Genomic DNA, 23678 nt, shown 5'->3' on the forward strand with positions numbered 1-23678 from the left:
ATCAAAAATGTAGTGGCATGAATGGTGGTTAGCAAAGAAGAATTTATAAAAACTGGTCTTTATTAAATGTTGGATGGCTCCAAACTTAGAAAATGCATAGGTGTAAATGCCAAAGACTCCCCCCTTTAATCGGAAGCCAAGAAAATTAACATATTGTGTAAGGGCATCTGTGCAATGGTATATAGATTGACGAGACAAAGGGAAGGTGAGTAGCTGCCCCCCAGATGTTTTAAAGCATGAACAACAAGTAGGAAAGAATGGTTGGAATGAACACTGCAAGAACTATTGGCAATCAAATATGCCAATGGTTTTCATTCAAGGGCTCAGAATGAATTTGAATAATTGCAACCAATGGTTGTGCTGGTCTTCAATTATCTATATCCCATTTAGTTGTCACAACAACCCTATGAGGATTAGTAGTTTAATCTCCATTTCCTACAAATAGAAACTCAGGCTTGAAGCCAGGTTTAGTAATTCTCCAGATCCTACCATGCTTAGCACTAAATTAATAGTAATAGAGAGCATTGTTATTAAATTTTTTATGAACTTTCTGTGCGTAGACACTAAATTTTATGCTAAATTTTACATAAAATTCTCTCATTTAAAGCTCAGAGCAGTAGTCCTGTGAGTCAGGTACCAATCAAGGGATTTGAGATTAGTGAGATTTCACAGACTACCCAAGGTCATGCACATGGTAAATGGTGACACCAGAGTAGAATTGGGCAACCCATTTCTACTGCTTTACATACCTTTACTTATGGGTGCATACATGGTGAGTACAGAGCTCAAATATGAACCCAGATGTATCTCATTCTGAAACCCTTTCTCTTCACCATTCTGCTATACAAATACTTTCTCTACAAATTGTTCTATTAACTAAACCAGCCTACTTAACACCACCCTCATCAGCACCCCAATTTTGACACCCGTACTGAAGCAGTTGATTATGACTCCTTGGAATATAGATACTTAAGCTGTAGTATGTCTTTTTTCAAAGTGGCTTTTTTTTTTTAGCAATCAAGATGAGTATACTCCCTCTGGGGTCCCTGATGAGCATTAAATTACTTTTTAATTAAATAAGTAAAAAAAAATCAAGTGAATCTGGTCTAAGAGAAAACTATTTGTCACCTGAAAAGAGATTAAAAACTAGGGGGAAAATACACATTGGGATAATCTGTTGCCTACTGGCAATTTTTCTCAGTGAAACCCAAACAAAATATCATGGATGTAAAGTAAGAATTGAAGCAGAAACCTTTATCCTCATCTACGATAAAAGATTCTCTTTTATATATATATATATTCCAGAAAATCATCTTACTTCTGAAAAATCTCCTAGAAGTTCTCTATTGTTAGCATTGTATAGTGTCATTGTATATGTACTCAGGTGAGAAAATATGGGGTACTGAAATGCTATACTGAAAATGTAGTGCTTATTTAAAACAATAAAAAATGGTTAATTTTCCATCTAATAAAAATGACTCACAACATTTACGACACTATTATACAGAAGACCAGAGGAATCTAGCCCATGAACAATTTTCTGGTCAATGGTTCTTTTCTTTTTCCTCCTGTTGTTTGCATTATTCTGATCCTTATTAACTTGCTAGTATCAGTCCCTGAAGATAAGCTGGGTAACTAAAATTTTTGCACTTAGTAAATTTATTAGCAAAATAATCAGTGCCATCATTAGGGGTTATTCTATTAATACACAGGAACAAACCTCAGTAGCCAAGTCTTCCTGCCAGGAACACCATGAACAGAGAGGTCCTTCAGCATTTTCTAACTCAACCACCATCTCCAAGTCAAAGCCACTCACTTCTTGAGTCAGAGCTATGTTCGAATGAGCCACAGAGCCAGTGTGTTTTCATGTTTGGGTTTATATTCTAAAATACTGTATTTTTTTCCCTTTGAACTATTTTACCCATGTTTTTCTTTCTTCTTGTGATAAGGAACTGAATGAGGCCTTCTTACTTCCATCAAGTGAAAACCTGATCTCTTTTGGAATTGTATGGAAGAGATATTTGAGTTGTCATGATTCTGGAAAAAAGTTGCTTGCTTTTCTTTCATTCTTCCTTTCTTTCTTTCTTTTTTTATTTTTAATTTGTTCTAATCAGTTATACACAACAGTAGAATGTTCTTCGATTCATTGTACACAAATAGAGCACAATTTTTCACTTCTCTGGTTGTACAAGAAGTAGGGTCACACCATTCGTGTAATCATACATGGACCTAGGGTAATGATGTCCGTCTCATTCCACCATCTTTCCTATGTAAGGTTGTTTGTTGACATTAAAAAAAAAAGTTGTTTTAAGAAGTAGTGATCATTAATACCAGTCCAGTTCTGGAAATTTTCCATTATTCATCTGGTCTGGAGCCTCGGGCTGATCCCTTCCACAAACTGCCCTGATGTTTGTAGGTATTGTCTCTGTATTTTACTGAGGAAATGTTCCTTGGCACGCATGAGAATGTCAAGAGTAAAAAGAAATGCCCAAGAGTTTTCTACCTCTAGCCAGGAAGAGAAAGTGACCACAATTGTCCCTTTTATTATGTGTAAAGTGAGACCAATTCTATTTAACCTTTATTTTGCAAAGTAGTACTTATCAGAAAGCAGATTTCTGGGAAGGACAAGAAACACAGACAAAAAAGTGAAAATTCAGAGTATCAGGAATTACCCAATGAAAGCTACCATGTCTTAATGTGGAAAAAGTCATTATCCACAGAAGTGCTCTGTTACATTCTGTGGTCAATCATCAAACAAAGATGCAATAAACAAGATTCTTCACTGTTTCGTCACTATTATGTCTTGCTCAAAATGTATTAAAAGGAAATATTCTCATCATATGATTACTGAATAATTCAATTAGGAACATGTTCTGTGGATGTGAAATAATGTAATTTACTATGTTGAATGATTGGCCAATCAGATTTCTCCCATTTTCTAAGGCAATGGATTAACTAAAATGTGACCATAAACAAAACAGTTTTTATTAGGCATAATCTACTTTGTAAACAAATGAAATTAATTATTTGCCTGACCTAAAGCTTTGAAAATGAAAGACCCAAACTGAACACATGCTTCCAATTTCGATCCTGTTACTTAGATGACACTTAATATAAAAGTTACAATTTAACTTCCCCTCAAGTATTCCATACTTGAGACTAAATGACTCTTAGAAATATGTTCATCAACAGATGGGAGCCACTTATGGCCTCATAAACTCCAAAGCAAGTGAAATTACCCCAGCAAAATAGAAAGAGATGACAATAAAGCCTCATCTGCTTATCTCAGTCATGATTAATACATTGCATATTGGTTCAATGATGCAATGAATATTGACAGATAATCACCCTTCTTCATACAAGAGAAATACCGAAGAGACAAATGCTAGTGATGTATGCTGTCCATCAATCAATAAGTAATTTCAGCACAAGCCCTGTGTGTCGAGCCATGGATGTGCTATGGAAGGCATAGGGGAAGGTACCAGCATCGCTCTAAAGGAGCTTTCTGTCTTGACAGACAAGTTGAACACACCTGACACACTGCACAGAATAGCAGAGAGTGTGTTATTACCTGCTAGCTTAGTAATTATGCCACAGAGATAATGAGAGATTTTGGAGGATCAATGAAGAGTACAGTGGTCAGTTCATGAGGGCTTTGAAAATCACATATTCAGAGTCAGAAAGAAATATAACATGGTAGCCTGGAAAAAGGTCTCAGGTAAATGAGTGTGGAGTTTTTCTCAGCACAAGAGCCTGTGTTTTCCCTTTATCTCCATCTCCGTTGGTACCCATCACCAATCCCTCTTCCAGCAACTCTGACTTCCTCCTTCTTCCACTCTTTCCATCGCAAGTCCATTTTCCACTTGACCAGCCAAGTGAGCTTTATAAAATGTAAATTGGATCACGTGATCCCCATGTAAAATGTCCATCAGCTTATATCATACCTTGGGTGAAATCCCAAGTCCTTATCATGATCTTCTACATTGGTCCTGCCCTCCTCTTTGATTCCATCTCATCTCACTGGGTGGTTCTCACGCGTGTGACGACCACACTGAGCTGCCCTCTGCCCTTCCACCTAGCCAGGCCCATTCCCATGAGAGAGCCCACAGGCATGCACTGCCCATGCCTGACATGCTTTGCCGTCCAGTCGTTCATTCTTCCTTGTCATTCATCTCTCAGCTCCCGTGGCTCCTCCACAGACATCTTCCCTGGACATCTATTAAGGGCAGCTTTCCCCACTCTGCCCCTGACACACTCGATCATCACTCTGCTTTACTACTTCATACCATCTACCTTTTCCTTGTTCACTCATTTACCCCTTTATGATCCATCTTCACCCACATAAACATCAGCACAGCAAGAACAGGGGCCATGTCAGCGTCATTCACCCTCTAGCCTCGACACCAGAAAAACAGTGCCATGCTAGGTGCTCAATAAAAACTCCTTCAATGTTGCTTCATTAATTCTTCCAGCTGCAACAATAGTCTGGGCATGGGAAGGAAATATGTCTAAGTAAAATATCCATAGTGGTAATGAATATTTGAGGTGGAAGGAATAGAGTTTGGTGACTGAATAGAGAACAGGACTGAGTAGGCTCAGCCAAGGATCAGCTCAAGGCCCCCAGGGTTACTGTAGAAAGGGGATACTCTTTCAAGGAATCAATAATTTGTGGCAAAAAGCTGTGTTTAATAAGTAGACACTACATGTCAAGCATTAGATGTGTATTTCTTTCTTTCTTTTTCCACAACCTTACTAGGTAGGTATCACTATCTCTATCTTTAAATGACAGGTTGGTTCAACAACTCCAAGTTATTCAACCAGGTATCTGAGCCCAGTGAGATTGATTTGAGAGAAAAAGTCCTGACTCAGAATCAATGGATGGCTGCAAGTAAAAATCAACCGAGTCTGATCTTCAGAGCTCTCTCTGTCCCATTTCACAAGCTGTTGGGTTGATATGGGGGTGAATGCATGTCTCACCGCCAGCCTTGGCTCATAGGGCTTCTTTTACAAATTGGTCTGTGCACCTGGGGATTCCAAAAGTTGTTCTCTTCATTTTGGAATAATGCAAGGTAGCTGAAAATACCTTGAAGAAGACACTAAAGAGATAGGTCCCCCGCTGAAGGTAGGAGGACTTGATTAGTGGAGGAGAATTAAACCAGGGACCTTGGCAACAACCACCCAAAGAGTAATAAAGCCCCAGAGAAACTAACCAAAGTGCAGTGTATGGAGATATTTTGCTTCCATCTATCCGGACATCGACCTAAGTTACTACCTAGAATATAGAACCTAGAGTTTGTTAGCTATGAGTTTGTTAACTAGGTTTCCAAAGAAGACAGGCCTGCTGATATGAATGGGGAATGAGAAGATGCTGCCACTGAGTACTCAAGTGTCTTCTTCCTTGTGGTGGGAAATAGATGTTTTTCCTCAATGTATAAATAGCCATGGAGATGGCATCATAGTGTTAGTGTCTTGGAGATAAAAAGCCCTGGGAACAGATCCTCTAGTCTCCAGAAGTTTACCGGGGGTTAAAAGGTGACATCAACTTGCCTCCTTTCATCTCCAAGTCCAGGCATACAGCTTTCAAGTGCCCACATGTTATTATATGTTCTCCCAGATTGGCAGCCACTGAAATGTCCCGATGCAGAGTGAATTTTCTTGAAAAGGCCAACATGGATGGAGTGAAGACACCTCACTCCATAACCACCATATCTGGGTATGCATGTTTCTAGAGCTAATTTGGAGGCAAAAAAGAAGATAAAGATGCCACGAAGATAAGAAGCTTTGTTCCAAGGCTGGCACCTCTGTGTGGTTTATGCTATATGAGGAAAGACCCAACAAATAGGCAGGGCTAGCTGACACCAAAATTTTCAGGAGCAAGAACCCAGCAGAGCACCCAGACTCCAATCAAGAACCCAGGAGAGCTTTCATTCTTGGTACCCAAAATCATATAATTCAACTTGGAGAAGAGAAGCAACTAAAAGTTGGGCAATAGCTACTCTCCACACTAACTAGACTTGACTTGGGCACAGCTGGCCATCTCAGGGTAGTCAGTATGAAGGATGGCATGCACTTGGATCTAACAGCAAGGAAAGACTCATACACTTATAGATGGGGTAATGCTGAGAGGCCAATGTGTGTCATATAGTGAGAAACTGATGATCTTAGAGGCAGACAAGCCTGGATTTTAATCTCAGCTGTAGCAATTTCCAGTGAGCAAGTTGTGACTCTAACCACTGGTGGAGCTGGAGTGAGGACTCCAATCACTTATGTTAGTGCAGCGTCTGGCACACTTGAATCACACTTGAATCATCAGCCAGAGCTTACTGTCACCACACAACCCCTCCCTACAGACTTGGCTTAGGAGCTTTTCTTTACCTAAAGGAGAGTGGAGCCCTGGCAGGGTTGGAGACCGACACAAGGACCTTCCCTTATAATTGGTCTAGATTCCTCCCTCTCACACAAGAAGGTGCATGCTCCAGACCTGGGCATCTCAATACAGGGGTCATGATACAGGTGAGGCCAAAGAGTCTTCCCACTGGCCTGGCCAACTGATCCCAAAGCACCAGTCTTTTCTTTGGCTTTTACAGATGAATGGTGCTCAAAATCATATATTTTCATCTTATTACAGTACTGACTATAGGCCAGTTATAGTGGCCTACAGTTATTGGAGGCCCAAGCCTAAGGAAAATTCCTATATGGAGCCTGAGAATCCTTTCCGCCTGCTATGGATGATCCACTTTCCTTGCATGGGAAGTAGATGAAGTTGATAAGTTGCAATGGTCTTTTCTAAGCAGTTGATGTCAAAATGTGTTTGCTCCTTCCAAGGAGCAGATTACAGAATCAAAGAAAGAAGATGATCATACAGTGCCTGCAAACCTTTGGAGAATTTTTGCTCGCTTTATGATACCTGTTTCTCTAGAAATAAATCAGGCACACTCCTAGCTATCAATATCTCAGTATAAAAGAGAATAGTAATTGGAATTCAGCAGCAACCCCTTCCAGGATGCTGCTGCTCCAAGAGTTGGCAAAGCCGTTGGCATTGCTCAAGTAGCTTTGGACTAGTGGGCAGTGGGTGGAGGGAGAAGCAATCCCCCAGGTGTCTGCTGCTTTCTGAGACCGGACTCTGTCTAAAGGAAGTAATGGAAAAGGTTAGAGTGCCTCCAGCTCCCTCCCCTAGGCTAGCCGCAGGGCTGCACTTACCCAGGCTAAGCTGCAGGTGGCAGACACTTCCCTGGGATCCCCCAGGTCCCCAAGGAGCTCATTCTGGATCAGCCCTAGGAAGTGAAATTGTGTGATCTCTGAAGGCTCTCCGCTCTAGGCCAAGAGATCAGTATCAGTGCCACTCATACCCACTTCTGCAAAGAAAGAAGAAAAGACTATGACCAAGGAAGTGGATGCTTCTGGTGGCCATTTCATTGATACCTTGAATCAAGTACTATTATCTCCACGAGAGGAAATCAATTTGGGAAAATGCTCAAAAGCATCAAAACTTTAGAATTAATGAAATAATTGTCTTAAAATAAAATTGACAAGTTTTATTCAAGTGCATACACAAAGAAGCCCTTCCAAACATCCCTTCGGTGAATTAGACAAAATTGTTCAAACAGAGCTCTAGTCACATCAGCAGGACAAACTGTTCCACTCCTCTCCGCCTGTTTTGCAGTTTGTTTACGTCTTCGATTCCTCCCTTGAATTCTTCCTCAGACTGAAATCCTGAAAAGAAACTTAACATGACCTTCGGGTCCCCATGTCAGGATCCGCTGTCACAAGCAACCTCTCCTCCTGGCTCAGGACCCAGGGGACCAATGATGACACCAAAGTGTGAGCCTCCTGCTCTCTCCTGAAGGTTGGAGAGGCTGCCATGTGTAAAGCTGAGTTGTCAGATATGCAAGTGACATAAGCCAGAGGGGCGTGTGTCACTCAAAGGTGCTGACACAGGAGAATCTGATCTGGGGCTAGGAGAGGCTTAACCCAAATAAGACCAATGGAATGTATCCCTGCAATGTCCTGCCACTCTCACACTTGGCATTGCTGCCCCCAAGGCTCAAGTAGCTTTAGACTGGAAGGCAATTGTGGGGACCCTGGGTATATGCTTCTTCCTGGGATTGCTTTCTCGCTTATGCTAACACCCAGCTCCTCCAATATCTTCAGCATCTTAATTAGAATATTCTCTTGGACCTCTCCCATTTTAATTCTCTGATGGCTCCTAGAAATAAATCAGGCCTCTCTGTCTCTCTGTCTCCCAATAAAGCTTCTCCATATTTTCTAGATGAGATCCCAAAGGGGGTCTAATATGCTAATTCATTTGGCCAATTACTCTCCGCCCACCCAGGCACTGTCCTGCTGCAAATTTCCTCCTTGGCTGCCAACTGGCCTATGGATAAGCCACCCATAGGTTCAATACCCACCCCAACACTGCTTACGTGCACAGAGTCTGTTGCCACGGACATTTCAATCTGAAGTTGAAAAGCAGCATGCTGGAGGGTAAACCCAGTGCTGAGGGGAAATTGGAGAATAAAGTCACAGAGAGAGACTGCATAGACAATGGGAGAAACCCATTGTAGTCAGACATAATATGTCAGTCACTGTACTATGGATTTTATAACTGCATATAGCTAATTAATTCCCAGAAAGATAATGTCTTATCTTTTCTCGCCACCAGAGCATCAGAAAGATGAGATTTTCAGCATCACCCTTGGCAAATGGTCCAGAGAGGCCTCCTGTCCAAAGTCGGTGGTCCATCTTAGGACTGCCTTCTGTCAGCAAGGGATTCTTACAAATCTCTGTAGTCTAGCTCAGCTCAGTAGGACTAGGGTTCCTCCTAGTTGTAAGGTGTTTGTTCTCTCAGCCTTATTTTGTGTCTATAGATTCAAGTGCACACCAAAAATTGCAATAAAGCTCATGCTAACACACACAGCTCCACCAATATCTCCTAAGGGAGAGCCAGTATGGGAGGACAGAATCGAGGTCTCTTATTATAGTGAGAGTGTTTGGGATCCTGGACCCCAGCCCATGCCATCACTTCCATGACAACGTATTAGAATTCCCCCTTTAAAAATTAGGAGGCAGAGAATGATGGATATTAATTGGCTCTCTGTAACCTCACTGGCTCTGCCTACCCAGACTCCTTCATCTCTTAATGTTTCCTTGTGTCTGGCCAGATGTCCAGCTGACTACCCACTCCTACAGCCCTGCCTGAGTGACTGCCCTCTGTCTTCCCGTGGAGGAGCAGGCTGGAGCTGCCAACCTCTCCTCCCAGAAGCCTATTAGGAAGGCTGGTGGGATTCGGTGCAGCAACTCTTGAGCAAGTGTTCTATGTTGGTTCTGAGAGTTCCTCGGTAGAACTGAGCTCCCCATCCCACTGTGCTTACTTGCTGGACAATTCACCCTGTATCCCCTGCCTTTCCTTCCCTACCTCACCCTACACTCCCACCAGTGTTTTCTGGAATCAACTCCAAATTAACTGCTTGCACTTAACTCCTAGAGCTCAGCTTCTAGGGAAACGCAAAGGCTCTGTCCTAAAATCCCCCAACTAGTGGGTGGCGGACCTGGTTGATCCAACCCAAAGTCTCTGTTTTTTCTACTTTGCTGATCACCCTGCCTGTGTTCCAGACCTCACAACAGCTTCCTTCTCTCTTGCATTTTTCAATCCCAACTCCCTCCACAGCCGACTATATCTCTGAAGTTCCCTGGGCCTGGTGTACCCAAGGTAACCCTCAATTCCAGGGTCACCTCATGGACTCATCTACGTGGCTTGTGAAAACCTTTGGATTCCTAATCTGTGCCCATAACACCCCTTTCACCCAAAAAAAAGAGAACTTTACACTCAGGTATTTTGCAACTCAGAGCAACTGGTTCCTTCCTCCTCATCATGCCCCTCAAAACAAGAACAAGAATTTCACCTGGCAACTGCACTCTCTAGAGCAGGGTGTTGGAACCAGGGTGCCCTCTTTGCAATTCCCCCTGAAGAATCCTGCAAGATACACATGCTGTGGTCAGCTTTCATCTTAAATGCAAAGGAAGGAGAGGTTGACTGACCACCGCCAATTTTAGAAAACTAAACACCTGGAGATATTAAAGAGCCATATCCCAAATCTGTTAGATATCTACAATTGTCAGTGAAATATTAAAATCTTCACATTCAAATATCTACTTATTCTCTTATCATGCCTAGTATCATTGACTAGATTGGGCTATTCCCATCCACATTTGACATGTACAGACATAAACGAGGTGCTAAAATAGTGAGGACCAAAAGTTTTGAATATTTTTCATGTTTCTTAGCTTCAACCTTATGTTCTACTAAATAAAGTCTACTGGGTAGGAACTACAAAGCTCAATTATATTCTACTCTTCTTTGTTGGCTGTGCAGAGTAAACCTGAGAAGTTATACAAGCCTATCTTCACTTATCTGTAAATTTAAAAACAAAATAAGAGCCTCATTTTTTCCCACAAAACTTGAAAGATAGAATGATAAATCTATAAGAGCACATTGAACCCCATGGAAAGAAGCCTTATCTGCTTGCAGACATTAAGATAATGTCTTATTTCACTTTGTATAGTCTTGCCAAGCCAAAGAGCAGCACTAGCCTCAATGGACACTCCCCCTTGCTGATCCCACCAGGCTACATCCGCTGTGCACATATTTTAAACTCCTTTGGCTTCATGGGGCGGGGGAGGAGATAGGGAGGATTTAAATCCAAAATTAACAGAACTGGCAACTAAAGTCATAATTCCAATCCTTGCATCCAAAAGGATTTGAAGGACCTCACTAGAGAAACAATTGTAGCGTGCTTAAGTAGTTTCAAGGTTTTGAAGATTGTAACTTGGAGAGGATTAAGATTCACCAGAGTCTCCCTTGACCCTTGAGCTCCAAGTGTTTATTATACCCGTTCTCTCCCTCTTTTCTTTTCTTCTGTTTTCTTTCTTTGTCTTTGACCTTACTTCAATCTTTTTTTGTTCCCCAAGTTCTCTGTTGTCTTCATTCTTTTCTCCTGCCGCTCTACATTACCACTGAACATTTACCCTATAGTCTTAACTTTGCTAAGGGCTGCAAGCGAGAGAGAAGGAAGAGGAAGGAGAGATGGGAAAAAAAAGCAGAGGGGGAAAAACTAATATTTACCTTGAAAATGCTTGTCACATAGAAGTTGCTCAATAAGTAAATATTCATTGACTGAACCAATAAAAAAAACTAGCATTTATAAAGAACGTGTTTTGTGTTAAGCAATCTCTACATGCATTTCCTGTAATCCAACTACTGGATTACAGTTGTTTATTATCTCCGTTGTATGGACAAGGAAATTGCAGTTTCAAAAAAACAAAATAGGTTAAGCAAGTTTACGCAGATAGAAAATGACAGAACAGGTGCACAAACCAGTTCCTCCCTAACTCGAAAATCTAGAATAGTCATATGTCTGATGTTTTCCTTACATTGGTTCATTTAATGGACATTAAACAAGGCATACACTGTTTGACATTTGATGAGTTGAACACAAGCCAGGCATGACTATGGCAGAGGTTTGAGGTTCTGCTCCAGCAATAGCTGTGTTATCTTGAGCAGGTTGCTTAAACTCTCTAAACTCCAGGTCCCTCATCTGTAAAATCTGAATCTCATCTTTAGGTGAATGTAGTCATTAACTCAGCTCGTGACATGACCCACAATTTTAACTGGTCAAATAAAGTGAAGAGCATTCTAGAGGGGGGAAATAAAAGGAGGAAATGAAAATGATTTTGTGGAGAGCCTTAAAAAAAAGGTGCTTAAAGGTGAGGTAGAGGCTCTCCTGGTATCACGTTCTTCCTTGGTCATATCCCCTGCCATAAGTATGGTAATCTGGGGTCTTCTTATCTATATCTCCTTCCCTCCTGACCATGAGGTCACCCAGTGAAATCAGGGACCTAGTATTTCTGGCTAGTCAGATCTCCAACACACAGCCCAGGGCCTGGCACACCATTAGGTTCAGGAAACATTTTCTCAATAAATAACTGAAGGTAGGAATGGGTTGGGTGAGGATGCACAGCAAGGTGAGTCAGAGGGCCCTGGATATGGGGACGCCATACTCACCCCTCCCAAGTGTCCCCCAATGTCTGTCAGAAATGAGGCCGCAGACTTCCCCCTCTTTCAATTATACAATCAACTTCTGGAAGCCTCAGAATCAAGATGTGACAGGAGTAGCTGTGCCCAGCGGGACCAAGCATGCCTTGTATCCTCAGAAAGGACTGACTTTCCCGCATCCCACCCACCGCCGTCATTTATTAACTGCTAGAGACAATGATGGCATGGAGAAAAGTAACCACACTCATATCTAAATTCAAGAAGAATCACAGAAGATACATTTTTAAAAGCAATATAATAAGATTAAAAAAGCTAAATGCTAAATGATATGAAAGGGTACATCACCCTCGAATCACTAATATTATCATCATCAAATTTGTTCCTTGTTCATCAAGATCCCCTCAATCCCGAAAGACACATTGTACAATGTCTAGGACACTCTCAGAAATGGCATCATCTGCACAAACGTGTAGTCAGCATGAAAGGCACATTGGTGACAACATACATATTTACCACAAGTGCCATGCTTCAATTTATAAAAGCAAGCAACAGAAAGCAGATTAATCATTTCTGAAAGATGGCTGTAATGCCATCACTTATGTGCCAAACATTTTTATAAGGCTTTTGTTTCTATTAATGCAAGTAATCCTCACCACCTGTGATGTAGTTACTACATTTAGCCTCACTTTTCAGATAAAGTAACTGAGTCCCAGGAAGCCTAAGAGTTCTGCTTGCAATCATGTGCCAGGTGCCATGGCCTTCCATTCATAGACAGGCGACCTTCTCAGAAGAAATTAGAAATCCAAATGTGTTCCTGCAACTCAAGGTTGGGTCTAGATCAAGTCATGTGCTGCCAATCTTACAAAAGGACACCTGAGGTCTCAGTATGACCCACGCTTCCTCCTACCCTATGTTCCATAGAGCAGGAGACATGGAGATGCCTGACTTTCTTGTACAAGGAAAAATAAAGTCCTGGCTCCCTTACAGAACTCAAACCATAGGGGAACACATTTATTTATAGAGCAATAGTTTTTATAGTCCCATTCCCTTTCTCCTACACCCTTCTCCTGGTAGAGGGGCCCTCCATGTCCTGCCCTAGGTCTCTGCATGGTAAAATAAGAACAGGAAAAGTCTTTCAGCCAAGAAAAAATTGGGCTCATGAATTGTCACATTTTCTTTAGATGAATGTCTTAAACAAATTATGTAGTGTTTTTGAAACTCCATTTATCATCTGTAAAACAGAAGTGAAAGATGATCATGGCAGTACACGCAGTGTGTGTTTGTGGGTCAGGCACATAGCGGGCACTCAGTAAATGGCAGACAATGTAATTACTACAGTACTCCCTAGGCAATGCCTTCAAAGCCCACAAATTCAGTTAGCACTCCCACCAGCCATTTCTGCTGTTCTGGCTCCTGATAGCAGAGTGCTGGAACCTATGGTCACATATTAATTAAGTAACTATTTGCTGAGTATACATTTCCCTGTGAGAACATTAGCTCCATGTGGACAAGAACCACACTAGTCTTGCCCACCAAGCAAGCCCTGACATCCAGCAGAAACTTGACATTTACCAGGCTCCCAAAGTTTGGCAGGAGAAAATGTGAACCATTCATTTCGATGTTGTAGATCAGAGAAGAATTCACAGAGGAGATATACTTGATGCAGAGACCTTGAAAAAAAATTAACATGAATGAAGTTTTCAAATACATTCCAGAGTTAATGATTATTCCACAAGTTTTTACCCTTTGACATATTTGAATGTTTTCTGAGGTTATATATCTTGCAACTAACTTTGCAACATGCACTCTTTTAGAAGTATTTTTGGAAAACTAAAGCCATAGCTTACAAGTAAAGAAATCAAATAACAACTGTAAGCTGGAATGAAATTAATTTTTTGCATACATGGTACAGACTAATTGCAAAAGTCTTTTAGAAGAGAGTAGAGTCCCTCAGTGGAGGTCTGGGTGGTTTCATGAAGAAGGTGGGATTGACCTAGAAGATTTTGAAAATCCCAAGAAAGAAGTAAGTGATGGATGAGGGGAGGCCAAGGTTGGAATCAAGTGGGGCACAGAGTCTGTGTCGAAAGAGATGCAAGAACACAAAGAAGGGGCCCAGAACACTAACCAGGCTGAAAATGCCAGCAAAGAAATCAGGACTTCAGTTTAGATCTAGTGGATCCAGTCCAAAATGTTAAAGGATGAAAAACGAAGTGTTTGGGGAAGACTGATTTCATAATAATTTTCAGGAAGACTAATTAGAGCTAAAGAATATCCAATTAAGAGGTGATAAATTTTAAAAGATAGAGGCATTATGAAATATAGACTAGCCAATTTACTTTCTTTTTTTATTGTTGGTTGTTCAAAACATTACATAGTTCTTGATATATCATCTTTCACACTTTGCTTCAAGTGGGTTATGAACTCCCATTTTTAGCCCATATACAGATTGCAGAATCACATCAATTACACATCCATTGATTTACATATTGCCATACTAGTGACTGTCATGTTCTGCTACCTTTCCTATCCTCTACTATCCCCCCTCCCCTCCCCTCCCCCACCCCTCTTCTCTCTCTACCCCCTCTACTGACCTTCATTTCTCCCCCTTGTATTATTTTTCCCTTTCCCCTCATTTCCTCTTGTATGTTCTTTTGTATAACCCTGAGTGTCTCCTTCCATTTCCATGCAATTTCCCTTTTCTCTCCCTTTCCCTCCCACCTCTCATCTCTGTTTAATGTTAATCTTCTTCTCATGCTCTTCATCCCTACTCTGTTCTTAGTTACTCTCCTTATATCAAAGAAGACATTTGGCATTTGTTTTTTAGGGATTGGCTAGCTTCACTTAGCATAATCTACTCTAGTGCCATCCATTTCCCTGCAAATTCTATGATTTTGTCATTTTTTAATGCAGAGTAATACTCCATTGTGTATAAATGCCACATTTTTTTAATCCATTCGTCTATTGAAGGGCACCTGGGTTGGGTTGGTTCCACAGTCTTGCTATTGTGAATTTAGCTGCTATGAACATCGAAGTAGCAGTGTGCCTGTAGCATGCTCTTTTTAGGTCTTTAGGGAATAGACCAAGAAGGGGAATAGCTTCGGAAACAAGCAGGAGTGTCCATACTCATATCAATTTACTTTCTGATTATGAAAGCAGCTCTCAGGATTTTGTGAGTGGGTGACCAGAAAGTGATAGGGCCATCTCAGAAATAGAAAAGAGCTCAGGAAAGCCTCTGGTGGCTAGATGCATGTTTTCTTCAGGGGTAATCAGAATGAAGTACCCTCAGGAAAATGGAGGTGTCAGATTTTACTCTTTTTCTTACTGTTGTTATTCTCATTAGGGTTGTGATATAAGCCTCAAGGCTAACATGCCATTAGTTTTGATCTTAGTGATCGTCAACCCTTACTGGGCTTGGAAGGAAATGGAAGGGGTGATAAGGGGAGGGACCAACAGATCCTGGTAATGGGTTTTATAAGGTAAGTGATGGTAACATGAGGGATTCTGGAAGAAGGTCTGGTGGTCACCCATGAGGGTTTGTTGGGTGCTGGAGCTACCACTTTAGACAATTAACTCTTTTCCTATATATCAATTCAGTCAGAGTAGAGAAAATTGAACAAAGCTGAATAAACTAAAATGAGAATAAAGTTTGACTTGCAATGAGTGACGGGCTCGTCTCTCAGGTAGTCAAGTCAGCTCCCTGGTTAAACTAGTCCTGAGAAAGCTTCCTGATGATCAAAGGGAAGTGGATAAGCAGAGAAGGTGTTTCATCTGGTCTAGGTGAGAGTGGATATGAAATTTCTACCTTATATTCAATTTCTATCTCTTCTTACTAGTATATTCAAGTCTACCATTTTGTTTTTCTCCCCTGGATAGGAGAGGGACTCTCCAGATCATAGCTTTTATTTTTTTTAAATTCCCTTTGTTTATTTTCTAATTGTGTGGTCCCCAGAAGCCTATGGAACACCTGGATGGCTTTTTAAAATTAAACCCAGGAGCCTCACCCTTAGAGATTCTGATTTAGTGTGACCCCAGTAAGGCCTGGGAATCCAGAACACTAACAAACCTCTAGGGACTCCACAGCAGCATTGAGTGACTTTGAACCAATCTGATTTGGCAGGCAGGTAAGGCTACATGCCTCCACACCTACTTTAACACACGCAGCTATGCATGTGTGTATTTTATTTGTTTTCTTTTCTGCCAAAGATTGTTTGAACACAGATTTTTCAGTTCCTTAACAAGAAGTGGTCAACTATTTATCTAAGTTAACCTTGACTTTTGATAAATGCTGTGTTTTTTTTTCAACAAGGTCACAAAACAATCATTTGGAATCCCACCATTAAATAATAACCACATTTGTACTTTCCACAGTTATTTATTGATCATCTTCTACGTGCCAAGCACTGTGTGTGCTAAGCACCCTGAGAATGAGAAAGATACGATCTCTGAAGTTATGTTCTAGTGTGATGGGGTGAAAAAAGATATCATAGAAGTACATAAGTAAAGTCATTTCTCATTGCAATTAGGGCTGTAAGGAAAATCAGCAGGGTGCTGCAGGAAAGAACGTTGGGGAACATAGTTTAGCCAGGGTGGGCAGAGACAACTTCTCCGTGGAGGTGACTTTCTAACTAGCCAAAGAAAGAAGAACCAGCTGTGCTGGCTTCTAAGAGCTCAGGTAACAGTTGAAGGGGTCAAAGAACGGAAGAATGGGAAATAACAGTGAGCTGATGTTAATGGCGGACTGGGAGATGGTGAGGGTGAGACAGGCCCTGTTGATGGCCATAGTTATGTGAAGTGAGAACTCTTCTGTTAAAGGCAAGGTGGTCAAGGAACTAAGTTTACTGGCCTGAGAGAGAAGTGGTTTCAGGAAATGAAGTTTCATCCACCTGAGAAACTGTATGGGAAGCAGAGTGGGGTGGGGGGCGCGGAGGGGAGGGCAGTTTTCATTTAAAGAAAGTTATGGAAAGCAAACATTCCAAAATTCTCTGGCAATCAAAGGGGAGCTTGATGACCATAGAGCATAAGGTCACACCGTGGAGGACTGATTTTGTTTTTGTTTTTGTTTGTGAAGCAGAAGAGCAAATTGATTGGTGCGCATGTAATGAAATACAAATTGCAGTGTGGATCATAATGGAAAACTGAGCAACCTTGAAATTCATTATGTCACTGGGATAAGTGGTATTACTACTACAACTACTACTACAACAACAATAATTATTATTTATGGGTGTAATAGAAGTAGTAATAGAAATATTCATGGCAATTTTATTTTGGTGCTAAATACTATGCTAAGAATGCCCATGCATGTTCCAATAACCCTGAGATCTTTCAAATGTACAGTCAAGTTGTATAGTGTTGGTGACAACTTTATGGACTACAAAGCATTGATCAAAACAAAGAAAGATATAGGGCTTAGAAGACATCTTGGTAGTCTCTAGAAAAGACAGCAGACAAATAATTTCAGAGTTGAAAATCCAAATAGATGAGTCAACAGCATGCAAATAGAAGATTGGGGCAGCTCCTTCATGATGCTATACAAGTAGGTTAATGGTGATCAGGAAATATTCTCAATCCTCTTGCACTTTAAAAACAGCAACCCCCTTAAAGCTTGGTAGGTAGAAGGATCAAGAGGCCTGACTCCATCCAGTGCTTCTTTCCTCTGGTCTTTTACTCATTTTCTAAAAAATCCCTGGTCATCCTTGAAGACCTAATTCCATTCATTCATTCCTTCAACAAAATTTGAGAGCAACTACAATCAGCTAGGAACCATTCTAGATACTAGAGAACAAATGGTAAATGTAAGAAACTCTCCCCACTACTTCCTCTACCTCTAGGCTGGTGGCACATGCTGTAGCCTAACTGTGTGTTACTTGTTTGTGAAAGTTCCAATACCATGCCAAGGACCCTGCACATTTATCTCTAGAATGGACTTTTCCATAATTCTTTCCAACTCTAAGAGAGGTCAGGCTATTTCTGTGCTTAGAGCCTTCCAAAGGCTCCTTAGTTTACCCAGAGTAAAAGAATAAGGCCTTACAATTTTTTTCTCTATCAGAGATGAGGATCTACCATGATGCCACCTTATAAATCCCAACTTGCAGGTCTTCCTTTACCCAGTTAATGCAAGAGTTATAGGAAGCATACAGTCAGATGAAGAGCACATGATAAATGGGTAGTAGACTCATCCTTCAGGAAAGAGAACTAATATCTCATTCTACTTTTTCTACTATTTTACATAGCAGAATGTCAACTAGACTTTTCTGGATTCCTTCGTTATTCTTCACTTTGGAAAGAGGGAAGTACTCATACATGAATGAAATTGTATGATATTATAACTCTAGGTCCCAAATTATTGTGATGAATAATTTCATAAAAATAAAACATTTTCCAAGAGAAAGAAATACAACATTTTCAAGTGCTTAGAAAACTGAAATGATCATCAAGACTTGATAATTGGCCTGTTATAATTTTTAAGTTGTAACATATGACTTTGAACTACACTGGGCATTAGAGTCACCAAAAACCAAACAAAAAAAATCAATCAAATGCAACTATGTTTTATACCTACATTCTGATGCACTAAATTAGTACTTGAAGATAATATGCACACTAAAATCTCAAGAATCACTGATGTACAGAAAAATTAAGCTACATATGATTGCACCATAGGCAAAATCAGGATTGAAATCCAGGGCCCCCTTCTCTCCATCCTGTAGATACTATTTTTCATTTCAGTCTGTTAATCCTGTCTGTGTCCACTCCGGGTGCCATTTTTCATTTCTCATTATTGTGTTTCAGTGAAGAAGCTTCCAACAAGATATATGTTTAGCATGCCTTGCTAAATTGTTTCTGGCAGCTTACATGAAGTTATGTGCTCTGCTCAGTCATATTTTAAAACAAACGTGATGTTTCTTATCTAGTATGCCCACACTTGTGAATGTGCTTCCAACAGTTCTCCTTTCTATTTTAGCAGAACCCCAAATTTCACATGCCTGAGGATCTGAAGGAAAAAAAGGAAAATCTACTCAAGTCCCAGATACCCACTGCGATATTAACCAAGACCAGCCACACACAAGGAGAGAATCAAGCTCTGGATAAGATTTCAGGGTCATCATCAACAAACAAGTTGACTGAAAAACATCAAGGAACCAAGACTGTTTTCAAGAAGTTCAACGAGATGAACTGGCCTTTGGACATTCGGCCTTTAAACAAAAGTTTAGTTAAAGACAACAAATGGAAGAAAACTGAGGTGACACAAGAGAAACGCAGGTCTTTCCTTGGGGAGTTTTGCAAGACATATGGCGGAGTGGGTCATCCCCAATCCCATCTCTTCCATATGGTATCCAGGATCTATGTAGAAGATAAACACAAAATCTTATATTGTGAAGTGCCAAAGGCTGGCTGTTCCAATTGGAAAAGAATTCTGATGGTACTGAATGGATTGGCTTCCTCTGCATTCAACATCTCCCATGATGCTGTTCACTATGGGAAGCATTTGAAAACGCTAGATAGCTTCGACTTAAAAGGGGTATATACTCGTTTAAATACTTACACTAAAGCTATATTTGTTCGTGATCCCATGGAGAGATTAGTGTCAGCATTTAGGGACAAATTCGAACATCCCAATAGTTACTATCATCCAGTATTCGGAAAGGCGATTATAAAGAAATATCGACCAAATGCCTGTGAGGAAGCATTAAATAATGGATCTGGAGTCAAATTCAAAGAATTCGTCCACTATTTGCTGGATTCTCACCGTCCAGTAGGGATGGACATTCACTGGGAAAAGGTCAGCAAACTCTGCTACCCATGTTTGATCAACTATGATTTTGTAGGGAAGTTTGAAACTTTGGAAGAAGATGCCAATTACTTTTTACAGCTGATTGGTGCTCCAAAAGAACTGAAGTTCCCAAACTTCAAGGATAGGCACTCTTCCGATGAAAGAACCAATACTCAGGTGGTGAGACAGTATTTAAAGGATCTGAGTAGAACCGAGAGACACTTAATCTATGACTTTTATTACTTGGATTATTTGATGTTTAATTACACAACTCCAGTTTTGTAGTTTGCATTTATTTTCTAAAGCTCTGTATTTACTTAATGTCACCCTCAAATCAGCTACTGTAATTTTTCTATGATTCTCTGTGTGAGGGAAATTTAACTGGGTGCAGTTGTTTTGATTTAATGATAATTTTCACCGAATGGCGTGATAGCAATTGGCACAAAGTTATAAGAAAATCACCTACTGAAGACATGTAAGCAACCCACATTTTTGGAAAAGAGCTGCTTTAGCATTATGGATCACATTGTTGAAGCAATAATCTAGCCAGCTGCTACATTAACTGAAAAACAGCCTCTTGAGATGGTAAAATAAGGATTCTAAAATAGCATGGATGTGTATCTATATTGTGGAATTCACAGTCTGAAGTGCATGAATCTATTTTTAACAATCTGTGGCATAATCAAACCATTGGAGAGTTTTCTTACACCCTGGAAATCTTTCTATCAACTGTAATGATAAATCCATTTTGAAATGATATTTTGGGCTTGGGCATTTTCCTTCAGATATTATGTATTTATAGTATGAGAATATAGCAGAAAAACCAGATGAACCTACGGCTTTTTTATATTTAGCAGCCAATAAAAAATGCGCGACATGCTAAGATCAAAGCAACGAAAGCAACCTTTCTCTTCCAGAAAAACTTAAGAGGATTGATTCTGTTTCCTTTTGAGCCCTCCATGAAAAGACAAAACGAACACAACTGCTAAAAATCTTCATTTCTGAAGCAGACGGCTGAGAGGTTTAAGCCTCATCAGATCTAAATGTGCTCCTAATTTCAGTTTAATTGGGCAGAGGGGAAATCGTTTCAGGATGGAATAATCATCAAAAACAAAAGTTGCCCTTCTGAATATAGACCTCTAACAATAACAAAGTTTTATAAGAATATTATTTGAATCAAAGCATCATGTGCATAACTTTATATGTGGAATACACTCTAAGAATAGCTTTTGTTTGCAGTCTAATTATTCAGCTTGGGAATGACTTTTTAAAAACTAATATACCACTTCAAAGATAGGTTATGTTCCAGAGAATAAACATAACAAGAGCCCCTAGAAATGTTTTTTAATAGGCTTATGCATAAGCAAATTAAGGTATTTTCTTTTTAAGTTTAAATATTCTATACTAACAAAGTAAAATACCATTGCATTCAAATGTTAAATCAAAGTCTTTGGAAAATAGGACCATGTGTCAATGTATTTTGGAATTTTTTTCCAAGGGATCCTAAATTAAAAGACACATTTAGATGATGGGAAATGTATTTTAGTTGGTCAACTATTACCCTGAATTAAGCCAAGCACATGTCAGCCAAACCTCATTTAAATGCCCTTCTTGAACATTTTCTTCTCCCTAAGCTATGACTGATTATCAGTAAATATTAAGTAGTGTCTCTCAAGGAAAAATAGCATTAGGGATTAAATATTGATAGACAAGATTGTTACAGTCGTACTTATTTCATTTTCCCCTTCCATTTCATGCTGTCTATTCGTCAATGGTTCCACTCTTTACATACACCTGCCTGGGCCCATCTGTGCCTCTTAAGCAGTGAGTAAACTATAACAGGCTGAGTCATCAGAAGGATTAAACCTTCTCAACTGATGTTTTACTACTTTTCCATCCCATGCCCTTTTGCCTCTAGACCATACATGAGCTGTGTTTTACTCTAAGGTAATCTAAATTATATAAATGAAAATTTTGCCATTCTCTAGAGAATGGAGTCTTAGTATCTTAGAGACAGTGTAATTATCATTTTATAGAGAAAGACAGAAAATATAAAATATCCCAAGAAATCTGAAATTTTATCCTAAACTACACCAAGCTAGTTTTAGATGGAATCTGTAATAAAGGCAATTTTCTCAAAGATATTCCTAAAACCACATAGCAAAAAAAATAATTTTCTTTTCATAGCTTTGGAAAGAAAAGAAGATGGGAGCAAGGGTCCTGTCCTTTTATTGGCATTTCTAATGGATTGAGGAGGGTGGGATACACACACACACACACACACACATGATTATTCAGCTTTGATGATAGAGAAGGTGTGTGGCAGGAAAAAAAAAATGATGTACAATGCTCTCTGTCAATAGCTATTCTGTACCTTTTGCTGTATAGGCTCCACCCCTATCTGTGGTTTCACTCTCCACAGCTTCCCTTAGCTGTGACCAACCATGGTCTGAAAATATTAAATGGGAAATTCCAGAAATAAGTCATTGATAAGTTTTAAAGTATGCACCACCCTTTGTAACATGATGCAACCTCTCGCCCTCCCATTCTATCTCACCTGAAACATGACTCACCCCTTTGTTCAGCATGTCCATGCTGTATAAGCTACCTGTTCGTTGGTTACTTAGTAATCATCTATTAGCAGATTGACTATCAAGGTATTGCCTTGCTTGTGTTTAAGTAACCTTTATGTAGTAGCCTGATACTACATCACCATGTCTGTATCATTCACCTCACTTCATTTCATCACACAGGCATTGTATGATCACACATCACCACAAGAAGGGTAGTATATTGCAGTGAGATATCTTGAGAGAGAGAGAGAGAGAGACCATATTTTTGCAAATTTTATTGCAATATATTGTAATAATTGCCAATTTCTTATTAGTTATTATTATTATTCTCTTACTGTGCATAATTTATGAATTAAACTTTACCACAAGTATATGTATAGGAAAAATATATAGCCTATACAGAATTTGGTACTACTGCCCATGATTTAAAGTACCCACTGGGGGACTTGGAACACACTTCCCATAATGAAAGGGAAGAACTCTATCCCTTTTCTGACCCTTCACTGAGGCTCAATGGAGTCTATATAACTACAGATGGTCCTTTGTTCTCTCATTCCTTAAATAAACTCTCTGAAGCTGTATGTTCATATGGTTGTGCCTCCCAAAGACCAGGTGTGTTTTTGCCCCAGAAGTGCAATCTGTTCAGGCACCTACTCTTCGTTTTAGATGCCTTCTTTTCATGTTAGAACCAAAGACACCAGTCATTCTCCTGGAGTCCTTATGATTTTAAATACCTATGTCATTTATGACCCCTGCACTCTTCTGCTTTGCAAGCCAGGTCACGTCCGCCCTCATCATGTCTGCCTGCGTATAAATTCAGGTGGGGACATCGCCGTTCCTTTGGACAGTTACAGTTTCATGAATTTAGCTTCTAAAGGCAATGACCACATCCAGACTCATCTTCCAGATGTCCAATGTTCCCATTTTAACACTAACATCCTTTAAGTGTAATTATGTGTCCTCTAATTAAACCCTAAGGATCCTATTTGTTTTTATAGGCAGCAGTAACACGATGGGCAGGCCCTTCACTCTGTTTTGCCCTGTCTGGAATTGCTATTAAGGTAACAAGTTGGCAATTAAATGCAAAGCCACAGTTATTTGACCTGGGAAGCTACCTATGGATATGCATTATGGATGTGATCGCATCCAGAAACCACCACAAACTTCAAAGGACGTGTGGTGAAGAACACCCAATTTTGTATTTCCTCATATGTGTTTGGAAATATCCACTAAGCCAATGGAAACATGAGACCGTGTGCTATATTCTCTAATTTTACAG

At 40.1% G+C, this 23678-nt stretch overlaps 1 protein-coding gene across 11 annotated transcripts in view; it reads left to right on the forward strand.

The window, feature by feature from the left end:
- Chst9 (carbohydrate sulfotransferase 9) overlaps positions 1–21051 on the forward strand; it is a 268994-nt gene extending 247943 nt beyond the window's left edge. For 7 of the 11 annotated variants that reach the window (XM_046433284.2, XM_046433305.2, XM_058578256.1 and 4 more), the window contains one exon: positions 19017–21051. In XM_046433284.2, coding sequence (XP_046289240.1) covers positions 19017–20111 — 1095 coding nt within the window. In that variant the 3' untranslated portion in view covers positions 20112–21051. The remainder of the gene's footprint in view (positions 1–19016) is intronic. The other 4 variants (XM_046433295.2, XM_058578255.1, XM_058578258.1 and 1 more) reach the window with 1 other exon arrangement.
- Positions 21052–23678: the final 2627 nt, after the last annotated feature.

Source organism: Marmota monax, unplaced genomic scaffold, assembly GCF_021218885.2.
Source record: "Marmota monax isolate L192 unplaced genomic scaffold, Marmota_monax_Labrador192_F-V1.1 WCK01_AAM20220418_F8-fsc00126, whole genome shotgun sequence".
Classification (NCBI taxonomy): domain Eukaryota; kingdom Metazoa; phylum Chordata; class Mammalia; order Rodentia; family Sciuridae; genus Marmota; species Marmota monax.